Source organism: Xyrauchen texanus, chromosome 11 (genome assembly GCF_025860055.1).
Source record: "Xyrauchen texanus isolate HMW12.3.18 chromosome 11, RBS_HiC_50CHRs, whole genome shotgun sequence".
Lineage (NCBI taxonomy): Eukaryota > Metazoa > Chordata > Actinopteri > Cypriniformes > Catostomidae > Xyrauchen > Xyrauchen texanus.
In genome coordinates this window covers 42,903,626-42,925,908 of record NC_068286.1, presented here as the reverse complement: position 1 = coordinate 42,925,908, position 22,283 = coordinate 42,903,626, and the positions used below count along the sequence as shown (strand labels likewise).

The window sequence follows — 22,283 nt, the reverse complement described above, 5'->3', positions numbered from 1 at the left end:
CATATAGTGTGCTTAAGAGTCTGTAATGCGAAATGTAAAGTTTTTTAGACACACTAATCACTTTGGTACTGCTACAGTGCTTGTCACAGAAAGCAGGAGTTTGGCGCCCTCTGCTGTATAGAATAAAACACGCAGACCGGAGAGCCCCAAAAGGGGGCGGGGTAAATCAATATGAGGCGGGTCTACTTTAGAAGGGGGTTGGGCGAACTCCAAAAAGGGGAAACAGGCAAGATTTAGAACAAAACAATACAGCATTCTAGTGAAGGTAGTTCTTATTTTTGTTCAAGAGCGAGCCTTCTTTATGGTCACCCACAATACATTCTTGTTTTACATTTTTGCTAACGCTTAATTTAGCTTTAGTTTAAATTTAGATTTTTTGAGGGACATTAATCTTAATTTTCAAGCTCCAAGAAAATATTACAGGCCAATATAAGCACGTACATGTGATGTGTGTATAAATGTATCTGATACAATCCAATGAATCGGCAATCTATAAAATTACTGTATAGTTTGTCTTTATATTTTCTTATAATTTCTTCTTATGACCAATTTTGTAAAGGTTGACATCATTAATCTATATAATATAGTAAAATATAATATAATATAATTTAATATAATATATTATGAAATCAAGGGTTGACAGAAACTAGTGGTCCAACTGTTACGCAAAAGCGTGAGCTAATGACCCGCCCACTCTTGGTTCCATTCGCTGGTTGACAATCCGGATGTACGAAGCGTAGCTCAGTCTAAAACCATCTCTCATTAAACGCAGTCGCTAAACTCACACAGAATCGACTGTCAACGTTCCTAAGCTTGTTTAAGGGAACAGAAAGAGATTAGTTGTATAGCGATTAAATTGCTGTTTAGTTAATTGATAAATCGCCATGGACAACGGCCTGGAAAGCACAGGGGATAGTAATCTTGACCAAGCTGTGCAACAGTGGCTAAAGTATGACAAGGTAAGATCCAACATAAGTTGCGAAATCTCCTGTCTTATTAAATATATAAGATGTGACATGTTTAGTGCTGTAATTAAAAGACAGCAGCTGCTAACCTGGAGCAGTTGAGTAATGAAAGGAAATGTCCTGTTCTGGCATTGCTTTTTTAAAATTAGTCCTCCACTAAAGCAGTTCATGTCACTTTTTAGAGTATTGGTGCATTGGACATACATACTACATTCCAATCACTTCATTGGATGATTTACAGAAAATGTCCTATTACTCAAATTATGCCTGATGAATCTTAATTCGGCAGTTTGCAGACAATTATTCAAATATTCAAACAGTCATAATATTTCAAATATTTTTCTGTCTGCACTCAATTGAGTTCTCATGATTCTTTTTAACATCAGCTTTGTCTCAGAGAAAACACAAGAAACAATAGAAACCAGAGGTTTACCGGTACTGATGCCGATACCGATAACTGCAATGACAGGCACATATGGGTTACCATATGTGACAGGCAGTAATCAATTGAGAATTATATAAATCAATTGAGAAATCAATTGAGCAATCAATTATATGCATGTGAATAAATATAAAAAGAATCAACAAATTGATAATCAAAAAAGCAATTGATAAAAAACAGATACATAAATAAAAAATGCAATATTCAATTTAGCCATTTATATTCTAGAAATTATGATGAAATTGATTTTTGTATTATTAATGTGTAATTACAGAGCGATTGATTGCATTTTTAATTCCCCTATTGCTTTTTCTATTATCTATTGCCCTTTTATCGATTTCCCGCTGAGATGGGAGGGGGCAGAGCCTAATGTGCTGTCATTGCCCAGATGTTACAGAAGCTCTCATTGAAAATGAATGGTCTCCTGTCGCTTGCAATGACAAAATCGCTGACAGTGTGAACGGGGCTTAAGCAGTCGATGTTGTCTGGTGTTGTCTCGGCTTTGAAGAGAACAGCCGACCAACTGGAGAGTCGGGATTCTAGGCCCTCCATCTCCATCTGATCTGTACTGACTGAATGTGCAGCACGAAATCCTGTATCAGCGGTCACAAATTAGCGAGATAATGGTTACCCCTTCTCACCCTTTCTACACTTTAGGCAGCGCAACAAAACAATGGAGCTGCGTACACCACAAGCGCTCCGTGGCGTAGATAGCATTTAGCACTGAACACGCTTAATTTATGCCCTTATTACACCGCACTCATTGCCTATCTGCCGCGGCGTCATGACATGAGGTAGTAGTAGAGCTGCAGACACTCTGTTTAGAAGCCGAGACAAGCCAGACATCTTCGATGGCTGAACATTGAATAATGTGAAAAAGGCATGAAACAGTGCAATCAACGAGCATTGACCAATGACAGCTTCAGATTAGCTTCAGGTCAAATTAGGCTCTAATTTGAAAAAATAATTTCTTAAACTACTTCAAAGAGTTCTCATCAAAAAATCCCTCATGTGCAGCAATGACAGCTTTGCAGATCCTTGGCATTCTAGCTGTCAGTTTGTCCAGATGAAGGTTACACTTCACCCCGTGCTTCCTGTTGCACTTGCCATAGATGTGGCTGTCTTGTCGGGCACTTCTCATGCCCCTTACAGTCTAGCTGATCCCACAAACATCTCAATGGGATTAAGATCCATAACACTCTTTTCCAATTATCTGTTGTCCAATGTCTGTGTTTCTTTGCCCACTCTAACCTTTTCTTTTTGGTTTCTGTTTCAAAAGTATCTTTTTCTTTACAATTCTTCCCATAAGGTCTGCACCCCTGAATCTTCTCTTTACTTTTGTACCTGAAACTGGTATTAAGCGGGTAGAATTCAATGAAGCTGTCAGCGGAGGACATGTGAGGCGTCTATTTCTCAAACTAGAGACTCTGATGTACTTATCCTCTTGTTTAGTTGTACATCTGGCCTTCCACATCTCTTTCTGTCCTTGTTAGAGACAGTTGTCCTTTGTCTTTGAAGACTGTAGTGTACACCTTTGTATGAAATCTTCAGTTCATTGGCAATTTCAAGCATTGTATAGCCTCCATTCTTCAAAATAATGATTGACTGACAAGTTTCTAGAGAAAGCTGTTTCTTTTTTTTTTTTTAACCTATTATTGACCTTAAGACATGCCAGTCTATTGCAACACAAAGACAATGTTAAGCTTCATTTAATGATCCAAATAGCTTTCAACTGTATTTGATATAATGACAAGTGAGTTTCTATTACCAAATTAGCAATTTAGCATGATTACTCAAGGATAAGGTGTTGGAGTGATGGCTGCTGTCTAGATTTGATCAAAAATGACATTTTTTCAAATAGAGATGGTGCTGTTTTTTTACATCAGTAATGTCCTGTCTATACTTTGTGATCAGTTGAATGCCACTCTGGTGAATTAAAGTACCAATTTTCTTCCTAAACAGAAAAATCTGTACATTATTCCAAACTTTTGGCAGCCAGTGTATGTGCTGATTGGGCACGTTTCCATATAGTAAAATCTTTCTTTCTATTGCCCACGCATCAGTTTAGAACATTTGAATATCTAAAAAATGGTTTTTAAAAAGGTATTGAATTGCAAAAATATGCATACTTTAGCGCTGACCCACAGAGGAATGTGACAAAATAATATTGTTTATTTAATAAAAACTACCAGCATCGATTTTTCCATTTATATCGTCTACCAAAAATATAAACAACATGAGAACATTGTAGTATACTGTAATAGTAGAGCTATAAAAGACCAAATAAAATTATTCCAAGACCAAATAAGTTGGTCTTTATGGCTGAACAAGCGCATGACCTCTGTAAACTCAAAGCATATGACCACTATGCTTCAAAATCAATAAAAAACAGACAGAAAGGCACACAGGGTTTCTGGACTGCCATATTCTGTGACACTACATACCAGATAGAGGGCACTCTAATGTCCTCTACATTTGACTAATAATCTCACTAATAATCTCAAAATGTACAAACAGTTGTTAATAAGGGTAAATAAATGATATCTATGGACAATTCTATAAATGCACTTATAATACATTACAATATAATGTCATTATAGTAATTGGATTGGCATGCTTTACTGGCATCCAATACTTAGGGCACATGAAACTCATTTATTGGTTTTAAGCACAAGTGGAAGGCAGTTGATTAGGTAAAACTGGAAATTAAATGACTTTGACCTATGACCTATTTTTATTGCAAATAATTTTATGTAATTAGAATGGATTTCACAACTTAATTTATTTGCCCCAGGCTGAATTACATATTATTGTATTGGAAATATTGGAGTAGCAATGAACTGTAATGAATGGCCTAGAGGCAGTCCTTAGCCCTGATGCCTCACATGGTATCACTTATAAGGAGAGTGAAAGCATGTTGTCACATCATGAACAAGAGTCATGTAGGAGACAGACACACACACATCTCTAATCAAATTAATCAGGGCAGAGAGACAGATGCTGTGTTCATGTAGAAATATTCTTGTGGGGTTTCATATGCATACTATTGTGATTTATTCTTTTCTCCTTTCTGTGTTTACAGAATCCAAAGACATCTGCGGCCGTGAGGGCCATGGTTAAAGAGGGAGCCGTGTCAGAGCTGCAGAAGTGTTTTGGGGCCCGTATGGAGTTTGGCACAGCGGGACTAAGGGCCGCCATGGGACCTGGTGTGTCCTGCATGAATGACCTCACCATCATACAGACAACACAGGTGACTTACTAAACTGTATCTATCACACATTAGCTAGAACATCATCTCAATGGTCAAAATGGGAAGATTCAGAATTATTAAAAGTGTTCAGGAGGCCTGAATATGAAGTGACTCAGGATATCCATACTAGAGATTTGGTGACTAAATGCCAAGCTGTATCTGGGCACATAATACACAGCTAGTTAAAACAGTGCTTTGTGATGGTGATGGTTTGTTAAAACAAGAGTGTGAAATGTATCAGTGTTCTGGAACACTCTGTTTCCTCCCTATGCAACTTTTACTTGTATACATGTTCTTTCTGCCTGTTTGCCAGCCATCTTTTGTTAAGTAAGCTGGCATTGTCTTTTCAAAGAACTGTATACTATAGTGTAAGTTCTTTGAATAAGGTTTATACTGTAGGTACATCTGATTTGTACCTACAGTGATATTTGTACCAGCACACAATGATATTTAACTGTCTCTAACTGTTCCACTTTTTTCTTGTAGGGTTTCTGTCAGTACCTTGAGCAGTGTTTTACTGATCTCAAGCAGAAAGGAGTGGTGATAGGGTTCGATGCACGTGCTCACCCACCAAGTGGTGGCAGCAGTAAAAGATTTGCCTCCCTCGCTGCTTCTGTATTGATCAGCCGAGGAGTTCCAGTCTACCTGTTCAGTGACATCACGCCCACTCCATACGTGGTATGTATGAATCTGCTGTAATGACGGAGAGAATATTGTTTCAATTCTACTCATACACTACTCTAGTCATGGCACAGTGTTAGCATATTAGCTTCTGACATGTTATAGCCTTTGTACTCGTGTGGATGCAGGTTTGAGTCTGGACCATTCCCCAACCCTTTTCCTTGAATAATTTCCTGTTTTCTTGTCACTAAGCTATTCAATAAAGAGGCAAAAAGCCTACAAGAAGATACAAAAAATAAATAAAACGTAACTGGTAGTTTTAATAGGCTAAATGAAAGGGATAGTTCACACAAAAATGAAAATTCTGTTATCATTTACACTGCCCCTATATTTCTTTGTGAACATGCCCTGGATAAACATATTTGAGCATTTTTGAACATGAGATGGGCCACTTCTATTAAAATGAATGGGGGAAATTGGAACGCCCAACCAAGGAGCTCTAGCAGCCAACAGACACTGTTTAGATACAGACATCGCCTGTCAATCAACTTGGGCATGCGCATTAGCTATACATGCCAAGAAAATTGTAGCTTTATTTGAGGTACAGAAGCACAATTTTTGAAAGCAGTGTTGTCAAATTTTACAGCTGATTTGAAATGTGTTGTTTAAACGTAAGCATGGCAAGCAGTTTTTGAGATTTTGGTGTTCCCCCATTCAAGTAGATAGGAGCTGCACAGTCATGATGGGAAATAGCCTCCCAGGAGTGTTTCGAAGATGGCCGACGGTGGACTGACTCAAAAGACTTTGGTCAGGCTTTATGGGTCATTTAAAAAAACAGCAATCTTGGAGAGCGCTGCAGAGCCACAGTGTTTAGACTTTTCAGGGAAATCAAACTGCTAATGGCTTACTAATAGTTATCTCTACATATTAAGGTGGGATAGGAGAAAGTATTTTAACATAAAAAAATTACACACATCAGATTCAAATGAAACCTTGTAAGTGACTGATTTAAAAGTTTAGCATTTGTTTAGCATTAGCACGTTGCTAAGCTAACAGTGCAGTACTCTAAAAAAGATAAAAAATACACAAACTTTTGGTAAAATAGTACTTTTTTATTATATTTATCAGTTTTTATCAATTCTTTTCAGTATTAAAAATAAACATTTCTTTCAACTCTGTCACGTTGGATGATTTTTTTTCTCTGAGCTTGTTCAGAGATTTTATTTATGAGAGAGGGGGCCACGTCTGTTAAAATGAATGGGAGAAATTGGAACGCCCAACCAAGGAGCTCAAGTGCCAATGGTCAACGGATGTAAAAAGGAAGTCCTGCCTTACATGTATTGTTAGATACAGACATCGCCTGTAACTCAAATTGAGATGAACTTTAGCTATTCAAGCCCTAGAATTGCACTTTTTAGCATAACATGAGGTAAAGAAGCACAATTTATGATACCAGTGTTGTCAGATTTTAATGCTGATTTGAAATATGTTGCTTAAGCGTAAGCTTGGTAAGCAGTTTTTGAGATTTCGGTGTTCCTCCATTCAAGTAGATAGGAGCTGCACTGTCATGACTGGAAATAGTGTCCCGGGAGCGTTCCAAAAATGGCCTACAGTGGACTGATTTGCTAGAAAGATTTTGGATTATTGCAATGTGTCATGTGATTACTTTCTCTGCAAAGGATACATAAGATTAATTTAAGCATTTAAGTAAGGATTTTATTCTACAACTCTACTGTGAATCTGGAGGTTCCTCAGAGCTGCCTTAACTAGCCATTGTGAAGACCTTTATTGGCAAAATATGCAATCTGTCAGTAAATAAATTAACGAAATATAAATGACATCTTTGAAAGCATTATTCAGGTTCAGCATTAACCTATTTTCTCGCCTCACCTCTTTTAGCCTTTTACTGTATCACATCTAGGACTGTGTGGTGGCATCATGGTAACAGCCTCCCATAACCCCAAACAAGACAATGGATACAAGGTATCATCTGTCCCGCCAACTAAATCATTTTAATTACGTGTGCGTGCGCGTGTGTGCGTGCGTGCGTGCCTGTGTGCGTGCGTGCGTGTGTGTCTGTGTGTGTGTGTGTGTGTGTGTGTTGTTTTTTGACTCTGAGCTTACTGATCAGATTCATTTTACAATGTGTATATGTGTGTTTTAGGTATACTGGGCAAATGGAGCTCAGATTATTCCGCCTCATGATAAGGGCATTGCAGCTGCTATAGAAGAGAACATTGAGCCGTGGCCAAAGTCATGGGACACAGATGGAGCTCTTCAGAGTTCCCTCCTCAAAGACCCATACCAGGACATACATAGAGAATACCATCAAACCATACAACAGCACTGCTTTCACCGGTATATTCGCAAAGAAAGTTCTGCATGCATACTGTGGCTGGGTTAAAATCTTCATTTGTACAATGTAATATTGTTTCTTAATATGTAATATTCCAAGATTGATCCTTTAATCTTTGCTCATTGTCTGTGGATGTTTAACATTTTTTCCTAAACTTGATTTGTAGTGCACCCACCATCCTGCAGATGTTGCCATATGTTTACATCCTATAGTTAATATTAAACATGAATATTTTTGAAGGTGCACTCAGTAACATTTTTTGTTTGTGTTGCGTTGGTACCTAGCTTCTTGGATGCACCATCACGTAAAATCAGAAGTTCTTAGCCTTGTTTGGTTGCTCATACGAGCTCAACATGTTTATGTGCCATGAATGTACATCCAGCACGACGTGTAGAATAAAGAAGCTTTTTTTCTAAGTTTGATGTACATGTTTGCAACCTATTTTAAAAAAACACCATTTATTTCTGTTTAAATGTTTAGCATGTCCAGAGATAGAGTGAGGTACAACGTTAGTCCACAGATAATTTCTTTAATATCTAAGCAAAATGTACTCTCTTTTCTTCTCATAGGGACCTGAATAAGAGTTCAGAGGTGAAGATCGTCCATACGTCAGTTCATGGAGTGGGCCATATTTTTGTACAGGCTGCTTTTAAAGCCTTTGACCTTCGACCTCCTTATGCTGTGGAAGAGCAGAAGGATCCTGACCCGGAGTTCCCCACTGTCAAATACCCCAACCCCGAGGAAGGAGAGGGAGTCCTGGTACAGCACAACCCACACACAGACATAAGTTGAATTCAGGTAAATTGGGCCAATTTTTGACACTGAGAGACTTTTGAAAATGCCCCAATTTACCTGAATTTACCCCGTATATTTTTTAAATGAAATCTTGAAATGCAATCATTTTACTACATTTTCACAGCGATATGTTTGTGAATGTATGTTTGTGTGTGTAGACGCTGTCCTTTGTGCTCGCAGAAAAAGAGGAGGCAACTGTGATTCTGGCAAATGACCCTGACGCTGACCGACTGGCTATTGCAGAGAAACAAAAGAGGTCAGTGTTTGTGTGTGTGGAGATTTAGAATTGCTATTATCTTTGGTTTTGACCTGTCACTGTGTTTGCATTCAGTGTATCATTGTGAATAGAAATTTGGTCTGGTCTTTAAAGTTAAAGTCCCGTGAACCGGAAGTTGCAAACGACTTTTCTCCAGTGTTGTGACGTATTTCCGAGAGAAACAGAATACTAAATGAGGCAAAATAGTGGGCGTGGCTTTTTTTTCCAACTAGCACCTGATTGGATCTAAAAAAGTAGGTGTTTCATTCAGAAATGGAGGCAGATCTTAACGCAAGTTTACAATCGGTTGTTGAGGATTACTTGCCGCCTGAAACACCGCCAGCAGTCCCCTTCCTGCAGCAGGAGCAGGAGGAAGATGAAGCAGAACAGGAACACACGGAGGATCATTTCGTCACGGGGGGAATCAGACCTTACATGTTTGAGCCGTTACATGCGGAGGGTTCGAATGGTAAAAAGTGTTCCGTGAGTGTCGCAACCAAAAACGCACCTCATCGCCATCTCTCCTTTCACACGCTGTCAATGCTCGCAAACACACAAGCAACCTGTCTACTGTCAGTTGGAGGAGCGTGGTTACGGATGTTAAGGAGACACCTAAACCGTCAAACCTACGTCATCAGGCAAGGTCCTCCAATGCAGAGGGGTGGGGAATTTTCAGATTTTGATTAAAGATTACGAAGCCAAAACATTTTTTTGTGTGGATTGACTTGCATGGATGAATTGTTCACCACAAAACGATCAATTTAGGCAAACAAAGTAAGTATGGTCAATTTTGAATTCATGGGGACTTTAATGTTTTTTTTCTCTGTCTTCCTTTAGTGGGCAGTGGAAGGTATTCTCTGGTAATGAGTTGGGTGCTTTACTGGGCTGGTGGATTTTCCAGTGTTGGAAGCAGCAAAAAGGAGAGGGAAAAGCCTCCATTAAGGATGTCTACATGCTTGCCAGCACCGTCTCCTCCAAAATCCTCCGTGCCATTGCTGTTAAAGAGGGCTTCCACTTTGAGGTACCTCTAATTTTCACCCCATAATGTACAGTAAATAGACATTTTTCAATTGATTGCCATCTTTGTTTCTTTCATATTGATTTGAGTGTAAGATTGGCTTTCATTATAAGTCCATCTTATTCTGCTATGAGGGCTCACCTCTATTTGCCTTGTTTCTTTTTCAGGGTTTCCACAGTAATGGAAAACCTTGGAAATATCAGGACATTTTAAGTTGTGTTTTTTAGTCCTGGAAAAGTCAAGAAAGTTCATTAAAACTTTTAAACACATGGAAAAAGTCATGGAAATGTCTAAAAGCAGGGGTTAATATGGATTATTTTCTGCTGGTCCAGTCAGGCCACTACTTCATATTTTTCTAATGGCATATGGTGTTGGACATTACTGATTTGTTTATTGCTTCCAAGATTATTACTATCACTATGTCATTATCATAATTTCTTCAAAACCTCATGTATGTTATCTAGCTAGAATTGGTGAGAATTCAATGGAATTTGCTACAACAATGTATTAGGTCTGTCAATTGATTAACATTTTTAATCGAATTAATTACATGGTGTCCCGATTTCTTAATCGTGATTAATCGCATATACAAATATTTGCTGAGAAAGCCCCTCATATAACAATAACTCAATATATAATGACTATACATATTAATATCAATATATAATTATACATAGTTATCTTTAAATATTTACAAATTATATATATATATATATAGAGAGAGACTTTCTCTCACCTCAGGGAGTCAGACCAAGGGAATGGAGACTTTATCCTCAGATAGTTATTATTATAGAGTATTTGGGAGGTATTTGGGAAAGCCGAGGTGAGCCTTTATGCCTCCTGGGAGACTAAGCATTGTAGCCTTTGGTTCTCTATGTATGAAGCTCCAATGGGCATGAACGCCCTAGCTCATATATGGCCAGTGATACACATGTATGCATTCCCTCCTGTCCTCTTGCCACACCAAGTGTTATGCAAGGTTTGGGATGAAAGGAAACCGTGCTGTTGATTGTGCTGGAGTAAACCAACTGCAATTAATTGCTGGGAAAGCTGGTAGAGTTGCTGGATGCTGGATGGTCCAAAAACTAAGTTTGCTAGTGGGGTTTTCCTCGCATTGCTAAATATTTAATCTAGTAGAAATGGCTCTTTTTGAGTGCAATCTCTCTACAGTAATGTTAAAAATCCTTATCAAGTAACAAACAATTAGAAAAGTCATGGAAATCCATTGGTCAAAAAAGGAGGAAACCTTATAAGCCTCAGTTTAGCACAGATTAATATTCAGTGTGTTTCCCAAATTAAGACACTTACACTTTGCTCACTCTCACTTGATCTCGCTCTTGCTCTAATTGGTTGTCTGTTTGCTGACTGTCTGCATGTCTCTTTCTCTTGTTGTATCCAGGAGACACTAACAGGCTTTAAATGGATGGGGAACAGATCCAGAGAACTGATGGATCAGGGAAAGACTGTTCTGTTTGCCTTTGAAGAAGCCATTGGTATACTTACATTCACACACCTCAAAGGACTCAACATACATACAAATGTATGTGCATTTGCACTGTAGTATATGGGTAAAAAGGTTATGCTAAATAACAACTAATCTAAGTCATCTTTGTCACTTTACAATTATCGCACCAATGCATAGTGTCTGCAGCTTCCTTGTCTGATTGAAGGATTGTATAATATACAGTATCTAAGGAACAGCTTTTTGTAATGCACCAAGGCAAATGCAGGTTAAAGTGTGTCATATGATTTCTCATAAAAGGGAAAGTTCACATACCTAAATGTCTTTCTTTCTGCTGTGGAAGAGGAAGAACCCTGCTCTTTTTTACATACAATGAAAGTGAATGGTGACTATGATTAACATTCTGCCTAACGTCTCCTTTTGCGTTCCACAGAAGAAAGAAAATCATACGGGTTTAACACAACATGAGGCTGAGTAAATGATGACAGAGTTTGCATTTTTGGCTGATCTATGCCTTTAAGTTTAATTATGTACATGCTGAAGGTTCCTGCATGATCCATACATTCTGCTCTTAACTGATGACCGCAAGGGCCTAATTTCAGTCATGTCCCTTTCAGTCATGTGGCAACAGTTGCATAAAAGGGAAACAGAGGGAATCAACAAATTTTTTTTCCACTCTTTCACCCAATTTGGAATTCCTAATGCTTTTAAGTCCTCGTGGTCACATAGTGATTCACCTCAATCCGGGTGGCGGATCCCAGCTGCCTCCACTCCTGTGACCGTCAACAGGAGTGCATCTTATCACGTGGCTTGTTGAGCACGTTGCCATTGGAGACATAGCACATGCGGAGGCTTCACGCCATCCACCGCGGCATCCACGCACAACTCGCCACGCACACCACCAAGTATGCACCACATTATAGCGACCACATGGAGGCTACCCCATGTGAATCTACCCTCCCTAGCAACCGGGCCAATTTGGTTGCTTAGGAGACCAGGCTGGAGTCACTCAGCATGCCCTGGATTTGAACTAGTGAACTCCAGGGTTGGCAGCCAGCGTCTTTACCACTGAGCTACCCAGGCCCCAATTAGGCATATTATTAACTTTGCGCTATTACCATGGAAAGTAGGCAATAAACGTAATTTTATTCAAAATTTTTCTGTCAATCATGACTATAGATTCAATCAATAATCATTCAATAATGGAGAAAAGTACTATAACCTGGCAAATATCCAGATACACGGTGCCGTCAAGCTCACTTTATGCATGTTAAAGAGACTACAGCTACAGAAAGTTAAGCTTCAAAATGTGTCTTTGGTTGCATTTCTTGTTTTAGGTTACATGTGTTGTCCTGCAGTTTTGGACAAAGATGGTGTGAGTGCAGCTGCCATTTCTGGAGAGTTCATCTCCTACCTGGCTGCTAAAAATGTAACCCTGTCCCAGCAACTCGCATCCATTTATGAGGAGTATGTCATCAAACATTTTCTGGACAATACTAATTTGTAGTTGCCGTCTTAAATAAATCCTCTACTGTAGCTTGTTGATATTATATAGCATAAACACTAAATTACAACGTTTTTCAGGTTGTCTCTCTGTTTTTTAGGTACGGCTACCACATTACCAAGAATTCCTATTTTATCTGTCACAACCAAGACACCATTAAGCAGTTGTTTGAGCGACTTCGAAACTATACTGGGGAAAATTCCTACCCTAAAGATTGTGGAGGCTTTGCTGTCAAGGCAGTGAGAGACCTGACCACCGGCTATGACAGCAACCAGCCCAACAACAAGGCTGTGAGTAGCACCGTATTGCTTAGGAGTGTTGTGATGGTGTATTTGAGTAAGTCTTCTCATATTTTTACCATCTGTCTGTCTTTCACTGTGGCTCACAGGATCTGCCCACCAGTAAGAGCAGTCAAATGATCACCTTTAACTTTGCAAATGGGGGCGTGGCTACAATGAGGACCAGCGGCACAGAGCCCAAAATCAAATATTACACCGAGCTCTGCGCTGCACCAGGAAACAGGTTTTAGAGCTTGTTTATTTCACACTATCACTATAGGCCTATTATAGAAATTAAAGGTGAGGTATGTCATTTCTGTGCCACTAGTGGCACCAAATGGAATTGCAGTGCATTATCATACTTGTGCATTTGGCAGACGCTTTTATTTTTTTGTCTTGTTTTCTTGAGATCACTATTATATGGCTTTGGTGCGTTCCAATGTTTGGAAACAAACTTTATTTTTTAAATTCCATTTGGTGCCACTAGTGGTGCAGAAATTACATAGTTCACTAATAAGATTATGTATGTTGTGGAAAAGTTTTTATTATAAATAAAAGACAAACATGGAATCATAGCCTTGGCTCTTAGTAAATAACTTTTAAAATATTGCTTGATAAATAACTCTTATACATAAACAAGCTCTTTTATTTCTCTTAGTGATCTTAACCAGTTGACGAGTGAATTGGATAACTTGGTTGATGCAATCGTGGAACACTTCTTCCAACCCGAGAAAAACGGCCTGACTCCACGACCAGAGTGACAGAAAGTACCACATAGAAAGAAATTGAAAGTCTGTTAACATTCTAAATCTGCTCTTAAGTCTTAACAAAACCAAACTTAACCTCTTTTATTCATGCTTAGATATCTGAGGGAAGCTTCTAATGAACTTTTGACTTGTTATTGATACTAGAAATGTAGATCAGAGCTGGAGCCACATAATCATTATCATTGCCTTTTTTTGTACTTAGTACACTGGATAGTATTTCAAAAAGTATTTTTATTTTACTTTCTTCTACCTCTCAGTTTCCTAATCATTCTTCAATGCAACCATTTGAAATATTAAAAGATGTTGTTGCAAAGGATGTTTGTTTGAATTAATGTACAAGTGATTTATCTCTGCTGACATTTAAGCCTGCAGACGGAGTAGTTGCGTTGATTCATAAAAATGATTTTTATGTTGCTGGAACGGGAAAATGCCAGCTAATGTATGTCATTCCATATCATTAATACACCAGCTCCAGAATGGTTTTACCAAAAATACTTTAAAAGTAAAGCAGAACCTAAATTGGCATAAAAATCATACTAAATATCAGCATATCGAGCAAATTTGAAAGGATTATTATAGGTGGTTTTAGTTCCGTAAGTGCCAGAGGGATTGATCTGACAGTTTGTCAGAGTAACATAACAGCCTTAATGTGGAAGAAAGTGATATCTAAATTAAAAAACAAATTTTGTTTTTTTAGACCGCTCATTCGGGAAAACGATAATGGGTTGCGATTTGACAGAAATACCTTATAATCAACACAGCAACACAAGAGGTGGTGCAGTGTTAATGTACTTAATGTCTCCAAATATGCTGTTGACCCATTTGCCAAACCACTCAATACATGTACAAACCTGTTAATTTCAAAGTGTTCATTTCTTACCACTGGTGTTCCTCAGGGATCCGTGCTTGGGCATCTTCTTTTCTCAATCTATACCACATAATTTGGTCAATCATAAAGTCCTTCATGCCATCAAGACTTTATTTAATTCATTGATTCAACACATTATTTACATGGTATTTGTCATATACATGGTACTGAATCTTTTAGCTTTTTAAGACCCAAATATATCAGTGATGTTTTGTAAATGATCAATGGTTATAACATGTTTAAATACTTAAAACAGTCAAAAGTTTCATGATTTCTAGATTGAGTTTTACTTTCCTGTAGAGGTAGGCTATCAGAAATGATCAAATATCAATGAATTACACAAAATACAAAGTAAAACATGTTCTATGAAAATGGACACTGAAAATAAGATGTTGCATGTGATGTCTGTCAGGGCCAGCAGAGGGAATAGTAGATCTTTTGTTGATGTTGCTTCATAACATTTGTTTAATTCCCGTTTTTGTGAAATCTTTATATTTATTGCATTGATTATTTATTTTAAATATAAATAAAAATATATATTATATTTATATATAGGCCTATACACAGTACTGTGTTTCACAAAAGTGCTTGTCTTAAGATGGTTATTTATATCTTCAGCTTTAATGTGTCAGTATGAAATAGAAATGGTAGACTCCCAAACATTACTTTTGTAAATAGAAAAGATTAGAATAGAAGAACAGGGAGCCCTGCATGTCCCCCACAAAGCCCCCACAGAACATCGTGTCAGTCTGAGATTACATATAGAGACAGAAGCCTAAATATATAGAAGAACTGTGGTGTATTCTCCAAGAAGCTTGGAACATCCTAGAAAAACTGTGTCCAGGTGTACCTAGGAAAACTGGTGCTGCTATAAAGGCAAAGGTGGTCACACCAAATATTGATTTAGCTTTTTTAATGTTTGCTGGACTTCGTATGACATTAACTGATAAATGAAATGTATTTATGTCATAATTTTTTAAGACATCCTCACTATGCAACCTTTTTCACAAGTGAATATATATATGTATTTGTCATATATATATTAGTATTATATAATTGAACAGTCCTCTATAAAATTGATTGTGTCCTATTGGACCTATCTATATTTGGCCTATAATTTGTAGCTATAGTTTATAATTGGTTTATAATTGTGTGTTTGTAATTTTTTAGTATTTTAAACCCACAAGTTACCAGTGCAATGGTATAACTCATACAGGCTTAATTTATATTCAGTAATTAAAGGGGTCTCTGTCATTCTACCATTCTACGCTGCTCCACTTATAGACATGCACAGTTGTCAGTGCGGCCAGTGACTCTGTGTGTGGAGTTCACAGTGGTTTGAAGTTTACTTTCGATTTATGAACAGAGATCAGAGCACATTGTCATAAATGAAGAGCTGCCTGCGGTCACGCGCACACATTCGCCCGCGCGCACACATTCGCCCGCGCGCACTGGAACAAATCAATAACGGGCCACTGGAGGCGGCAGGTGCAGCGCGGAATCAAGGTAAACTTTACAGTTTCAAGTACACATATATTGCATTTTATATCATTGCTTTACAATTGTAACAACAATAACAGACTATTCCACAGCATAATTGAATATTGAGTAGGTTAAGGCGGTTCACCGCAAAGGTCAAATACGTCCTTCCAGAGCATGTTTACACAGGAAAACAATTGAAAAACAACGCGGTGTTCGATGTTAAAGGTCCCGTAATGTACTCACATTTTCATTCACTTTTCATTCATTCTTTTTAAAAGTAACTAGGACCTATTACAACTTTCCAAAAGTACTGTATTTCATGCCAATGACCCAAATACAAATAGCTACACAATTATATTATACTGCGACTAAACCTTAGCTTTACTCTTTCACTAAAACTTAAACTATGCATTAAACATAGACTTAAACTATGACACAGTTTCCCAAAACTATAAACTCCAAGCTCTACTAAAGCTAAATGGATTCCCCAAAATATATTAATTTGTATCTTCATTTGTTTATCTTCACTTCTCAGATCGCCCAATATCTTCTATCTCTCCGGGCTACTACCACTCTGTCTTGAACTTCTTGCCATTGTGAGCGACTATTTTGTGATTAATCGAATACTTTTAGTGAAACACCAGCCTGCAGGGCAGTTCGATGGGATATTATACCTTTAATCAAAAACAAGCGTGACCGTTATTCAAGCACTTCCTTAAGAAGGCGGTTCATTGGTAAGTGAAAGTTCAAGGGTTGGTTAGCCTATATAAGATGAATACCTAAAAGCCATGTATTGCAAAATGTTTCTGCAAAGATATTGCTGAGACAACTGCTGATATTTGGTGAGGTTTATTTGGGGTGACTCTCTTAAAATGACTTACTGAAGCATTCGTACAATACATTACACAGTTATTAATGATGAGCTGGTTAAACTGTGCTCTGGATCCATGACTTCATGGCTGTGTGCCTCTTGTTGTCATCAGAGAAACCTTGTGCTGACCCTTCTCTAAATAGAAGTTGTGACCTGTCCCTATAGACTTGCTTTGCTATTTATGTTGTGTTGGCTAAAGTTTGTTTGCACACAGAATATACGTGCACTAAATGAGGAACCGGCCTCAGATGAGTGTAATAGGACAATCACAACAATGCCACTAATAGTTTTGTTCAGGCTATAAAAGTGACCTTCACTTGACCTTGGATATATCTTACAAAACTGCAACTTCCTCAGGTTGATGCTTCTGAAGCTTTCTTATGATATTTTCAAAATGTATAAAGTCCATTCAGAAGGGGACATTTCTACATCCTACATTAAAAAAAGTGAAAATTTGTAGTTGTTACATTAAACGGATAGTTCACCCAAAAATAATTATTTACTCACCCTTATGCTGTCTTGAACTTTTTTCTTCTGCGGAACAAAAACAAAGAGCTTTTGAAGGATGTATGAGGTGATTTTGTCCATACAGTGTAAGTCAGTACATTTATGCATTTGGCAGACACTTTCATCCAAAGCGACTTACAGTGCACTTATTACAGGGACAATCCCCCCGGAGCAACCTGGAGTTAAGTGCGTTGCTCAAGAACACAATGGTGGTGGCTGTGGGGATCGAACCGGCGACCTTCTGATTAACAGTTATGTGCTTTAGCCCACTATGCCACCACCACTCCTATATACTCCTAGATAACATCCAAAAGTGCATAAAGCTAGCAGAAACGTAATCTGTACGACTCGAGTGGTTTAATCCATGTCTTCTGAAGTGAAACGGTCGGTTTTATTGAGAAATAGAGTGTGTATTGCGCTCTGCTCATGCATCAAGTGCAATCAAACTTCTCTAATGATTGCGCCAAGGAGAGTGCAGATGTCAATGCTTTAGGACCTTATTTTAAGAGCGCTAGCGTGAAGTACATCGCTATGCTGTAAGTCATAAGCACAAAGTCAGTGGCCATGGCAATTAAGTTTTGGTATTTTTTGTGTAATTATGTGCTAAGTCAGATGCACCCACAACGTGCAAATGGGCTTGATTAAGTGCAATTTAATTCTGAGGTTTTCTCCTGTTATTATTCCACTGTTTGCATCCTATTACATAGTTCATGCCCTCAAGCACCAGCCCTTTTGCAGTGACTTAAAAATCACTCTAATATAACAGGTGGAAAAATACCTTTAGACTTAAAAATTAGACCATAAATACAATTGTAAATTTAAACATAATAATAATAATTAAAAAATAAACCATGACCTATATGTAGTGTGACACAAATCTCATAAATGTTTGTTTCATATAAAGTGGCTTCTACAACTGTGATTGTCAGAGACATAATTTCATGCTCCACTATATTTTCAGTGTTTAAACATGAACTTTATTACCACCTACAGGTGGAATCTCCAAACAGCAAATGCAGGAACTAAGTTGAAACTTTGCACTGAGTTAAGACCTGGTTTTCAAACGTCTTAGCGCAATGACCCATTTCTCTGGAAAATGTGCGCTTATAATAAATATAATGCACCACTTCATTAACATACAATACACCCACAATTTGCACGCATACACCCACAAAAGGGCAAACACTTCCAACCACATCCCACAGCCACTTACGCTGGCACGAAAGTTGCGAATCGAATTAGTGCTTTCACGAAAATTGGATAATACTTATTATTGCGCATGAAAATATAGCCCTTACAGTTGACTCCATTCAGGCTTCCTAAGCAACCAATAGGCCCGGTTGCAAGGGTGGGTTGAGTCACGTTGGGTTAACCTCCTCGTGGTCGCTATAATGTGGCTCTCGCTCTCGGTGGGGCGCGTGGTGAGTTTTGCGTGGATGCCGCGGAGAATAGTGTGAGCCTCCACACGTGCTAGGTCTCAGCGTTAACGGTCTCAACAAGCCACGTGATAAGATGTGCGGATTGACTGTCTCAGACGTGGAGACAACTGAGATTTGTCCTCCGCCACCCAGATTGAGTCACTACCCCACCACGTGGACTTAGAGCACATTGGGAATTGGGCATTCCAAATCCCCCCCCAAATACATTAATTTTGGTCTGTTTCTCAATCAAAAATGATTGTATGGTTTTGGACCCCATTGATGCATTGTTTTGTCTAAAACACATTGTATGTCCTTCAAAAAATATATATATTCACTTGCTTCGCCTGTATCCTTTTGTAACATTTAGATGGGCTTTCAGAGTAAGCTGTTATAAGCCCTTACAAGTGGCAGGGTTGACGAAGATGCCGTTCAGAGGGCTCGCCACAGGGCTGAGTGACAGTCCAGTGGGGCAATGCCCACCCTAGTAAGATTATAATTTTTCGCTGGCACCCAATTTAACCTGGGTGCTACACTGGCTGATTTCTAAATGGTCTCAGCTCCACCTCCTGATTTCTGAATAGTCTCCACCTCAACCTGTTCATAATGTACACTCTGTGACCCTTAATACAAATTAACTTTTTTGTTTATTTATCTTCTTTTTTTTTGAGGTTGCTCCAAATTCCTCAGTCTTTGACTACCTAGGGACATGGAGGGCATTTGTTTCGAGGTCAAACCCAGAAATTACCCAATCAAAGATCACCCTCTCTGCGCTCTCACACAATCACTTCATGGATCGGAGGATAAGAGACAGAGGGAGCAAGAGGAAGAGGAGATTCAGTACAGCCTTACTCTGGTTGGCTCATTGGCCATCCATCCATTGACCACCATGGCCATGCTCCCCTGGGTAGTGGCTGAGATACAGAGACCCCAACTGGCAGAGAAGAAAAAAAGCCCTGAATTCAATGGAGCTCACTCTCTAGAGGTCAGTTAATTTGATACTATTGTACTTATATGTAATAATAAAAATGGAATTTTATGACAAAAAACTTTGTGTCAAAATTGTGTCAAAACAGTGTAGAATATAGAAGAGGTGATATGTGCCTTACAAAAAGTACTGTGGTCATACCATTGTACAGTAATGGTATCAGATAATAATACCATAGTACTTCACTATATTCCATGGTATTGAATTATTGCCACATCTATGAGCCATGGTTTTAAAAGGAACTCCAAGATACCTCAAAGATGGTACATATCACATATCAGCGTGAGAATGAGTACATGATTGCAACATTTAATTTTGGGTGAACTATTCCTTTGAGGGCACATCTAAGATAGATTGCTGCAGCTACGCAGTTTAGTTACTAAAGTCTGAAACTAATCTGGAATAACTATGTGCATATGTATCTGTTCCTCACTCTCTCAAGGTTCGAGATCAGCCTGTGGTGCTGCAGATTTCAGCCAACTCAGTGCGCTGCATTCTGGACACTACAGGCTCAGGAAAGCCATGGGACCCACTGCAACAAATGGTTCTGTTTGATCACAGGCCTCATCTTATCACCAAACTCATTCACAACAGCCAGGAACCCAGCTATTTCGGCTGTCTGCTCAGAGAGAAGACAGCAGCCTGCTATGTGTTCCGCTGTCAGGACCAGCTGCAGGTAAGGGGAGATTTGCCTCCATTTGTTCTCCAAAGTAGTTGAATTTAATGGAAACGCTCACCCAAAAATTTAAAATTATATAAATATTTAGTCATCTATCCTGGCCTCGCTTTTAATTTAAGTGAATGAAGGCTGGGGCCATCAAGCCCCAAAAAGAAAAAAGAAATGCACCAAAGTATCATAAAAGGTGTCTTCTGAAGCCATGCAATAGCTTTGTGAGAGGAACAGATGGAATTTGAGTCAAAACCACTGCGACCAGCTTAGTTTGATGCATGAACAAAACATTCAGACCTCTTTTTGTGAACTGGATCAATTGATTCATTGAAAACTCAAAAGAGTGATTGTAGGGAACCGGATCAACATTCAACAAGACTTTAATTATAACAACATGACACTGAACTGGAACATGAAAGCAAACGTCGACGACACACACACACACACACACACACACACACACACACACACACACACACACACACACACACACACACAGCTCTATGTGTGTCTCTATCTCTCTCTCTGGCATCCCTGACTCCTATTTCTCTCCCGCTGATTGAGCCACTAAGCGCCAAGCATGCACCCTCATGGAGAGAGAGAAAAGAAGCTGGGCAGCGGTCCTCCGCGATGCCGGGCAATGGGACTGGACCTCGCCTCCTGGCGGATGGCAGTGAGCTCCCCCTCCTCCCTGCAGACGTCAGCAGCTACTCCACCTCCTGGTGGATGGTGGCAAGCTCTCCTGCCCCCTGGTGGATGGTAGTGGCTCCTCCGCCCTCTAGCAACTGGCAGCGGCTTCTCAACTTCATGGCAAACGTCAGCAGCTCCTTCGTCTCCTGGCGGACGGCAACGGGCTCCTCCGCCCTCGGGTGAACCGCTCCAGCACCACCACATCGCCCCTCCTCTGCGTCGCAATCCCCCCTCAGTGGTGTGGGCTCTCTGACGGCATGTCCTCCTACAGTCCTGGGTTGGCACCAGTGTAACAGCGTTCGGGAAAGGAGGAGATGAGAACCGGATCAACATTCAACAAGACTTTATTTATAACTTAACATCAAACTAAACTGGAACATAATAACATACGTCGATGACAAAAACACACAGCTCCATCTCTCTCTCTCTCTCTCTCTCTCTCTCTCTCTCTCTCTGGCATCCCTGACTCCTCCTCTTATCTCTCTCCCGCTGACTGAGCCACTCAGCGGCAGGCATGCACCCTCATGGCTCGGCCACGCCCTCATCACATAGATAAATTTACAATTCAGGCATCACCATTTTACAATGATCCTTAACCATTGTATGGCTTCAGAAGATTGAATCGACTGAGTTGAATGCACCACTTTATGATTATGACTTTTATTGTGCTTTTTTTGTCATTTTAGATCTTGTCAGCCTCAGTCCTCGTGCACTTTCTTTACACTGAAATGAGTGGCCAGGTTATGCTTTATGTTCTATAAAACAGTCATATGGGTTTGGAACAACATGAGGATGAGTAACTAATGACATAATTTTCATTTTTGGGTGAACTGTTCCTTTAATTAATAAAATCTGCTAATTTAGTTGAATTGCTTTTTATAGTATACAAACAATTTGAAATGGAATGGTTTCCAAGGTGTGTTGAGCAAACTTCATGTGAAACATGACAAAATCTGTGTTTGCAGCTGTGAGATTGTTGTTGCATTTATGGTTATCTGATCAAAACAGGAGATTGGTTCACTGAGAGGGTTTACTGTTGGTTGTTAGGTGTTATTCTCAAAGAACAAGTCACTTT

The 22,283-nt window shown here is 39.1% G+C and overlaps 2 protein-coding genes across 2 annotated transcripts in view; both read left to right on the top strand.

The window, feature by feature from the left end:
- Window positions 1-710: 710 nt before the first annotated feature.
- Window positions 711-15,051, top strand: LOC127651759 (phosphopentomutase-like). Its single transcript, XM_052137765.1, has 13 exons — window positions 711-959; window positions 4,490-4,657; window positions 5,144-5,335; window positions 7,178-7,261; window positions 7,443-7,636; window positions 8,204-8,393; window positions 8,588-8,685; window positions 9,523-9,706; window positions 11,103-11,196; window positions 12,503-12,632; window positions 12,770-12,959; window positions 13,058-13,191; window positions 13,606-15,051. The coding sequence occupies exons 1-13, from the start codon at window positions 885-887 to the stop codon at window positions 13,706-13,708; spliced, it is 1,836 nt and encodes a 611-aa protein (XP_051993725.1). The 5' UTR covers window positions 711-884; the 3' UTR covers window positions 13,709-15,051.
- A 972-nt stretch (window positions 15,052-16,023) lies between these two features.
- Window positions 16,024-22,283, top strand: part of LOC127651750 (TBC1 domain family member 1-like) — a 91,311-nt gene continuing 85,051 nt past the window's right edge. Inside the window, 3 exon segments of the mRNA XM_052137745.1 lie at window positions 16,024-16,088; window positions 19,532-19,845; window positions 20,291-20,524. Of these exon segments, the coding sequence (XP_051993705.1) occupies window positions 19,570-19,845; window positions 20,291-20,524 (510 nt within the window). The 5' untranslated portion in view covers window positions 16,024-16,088; window positions 19,532-19,569.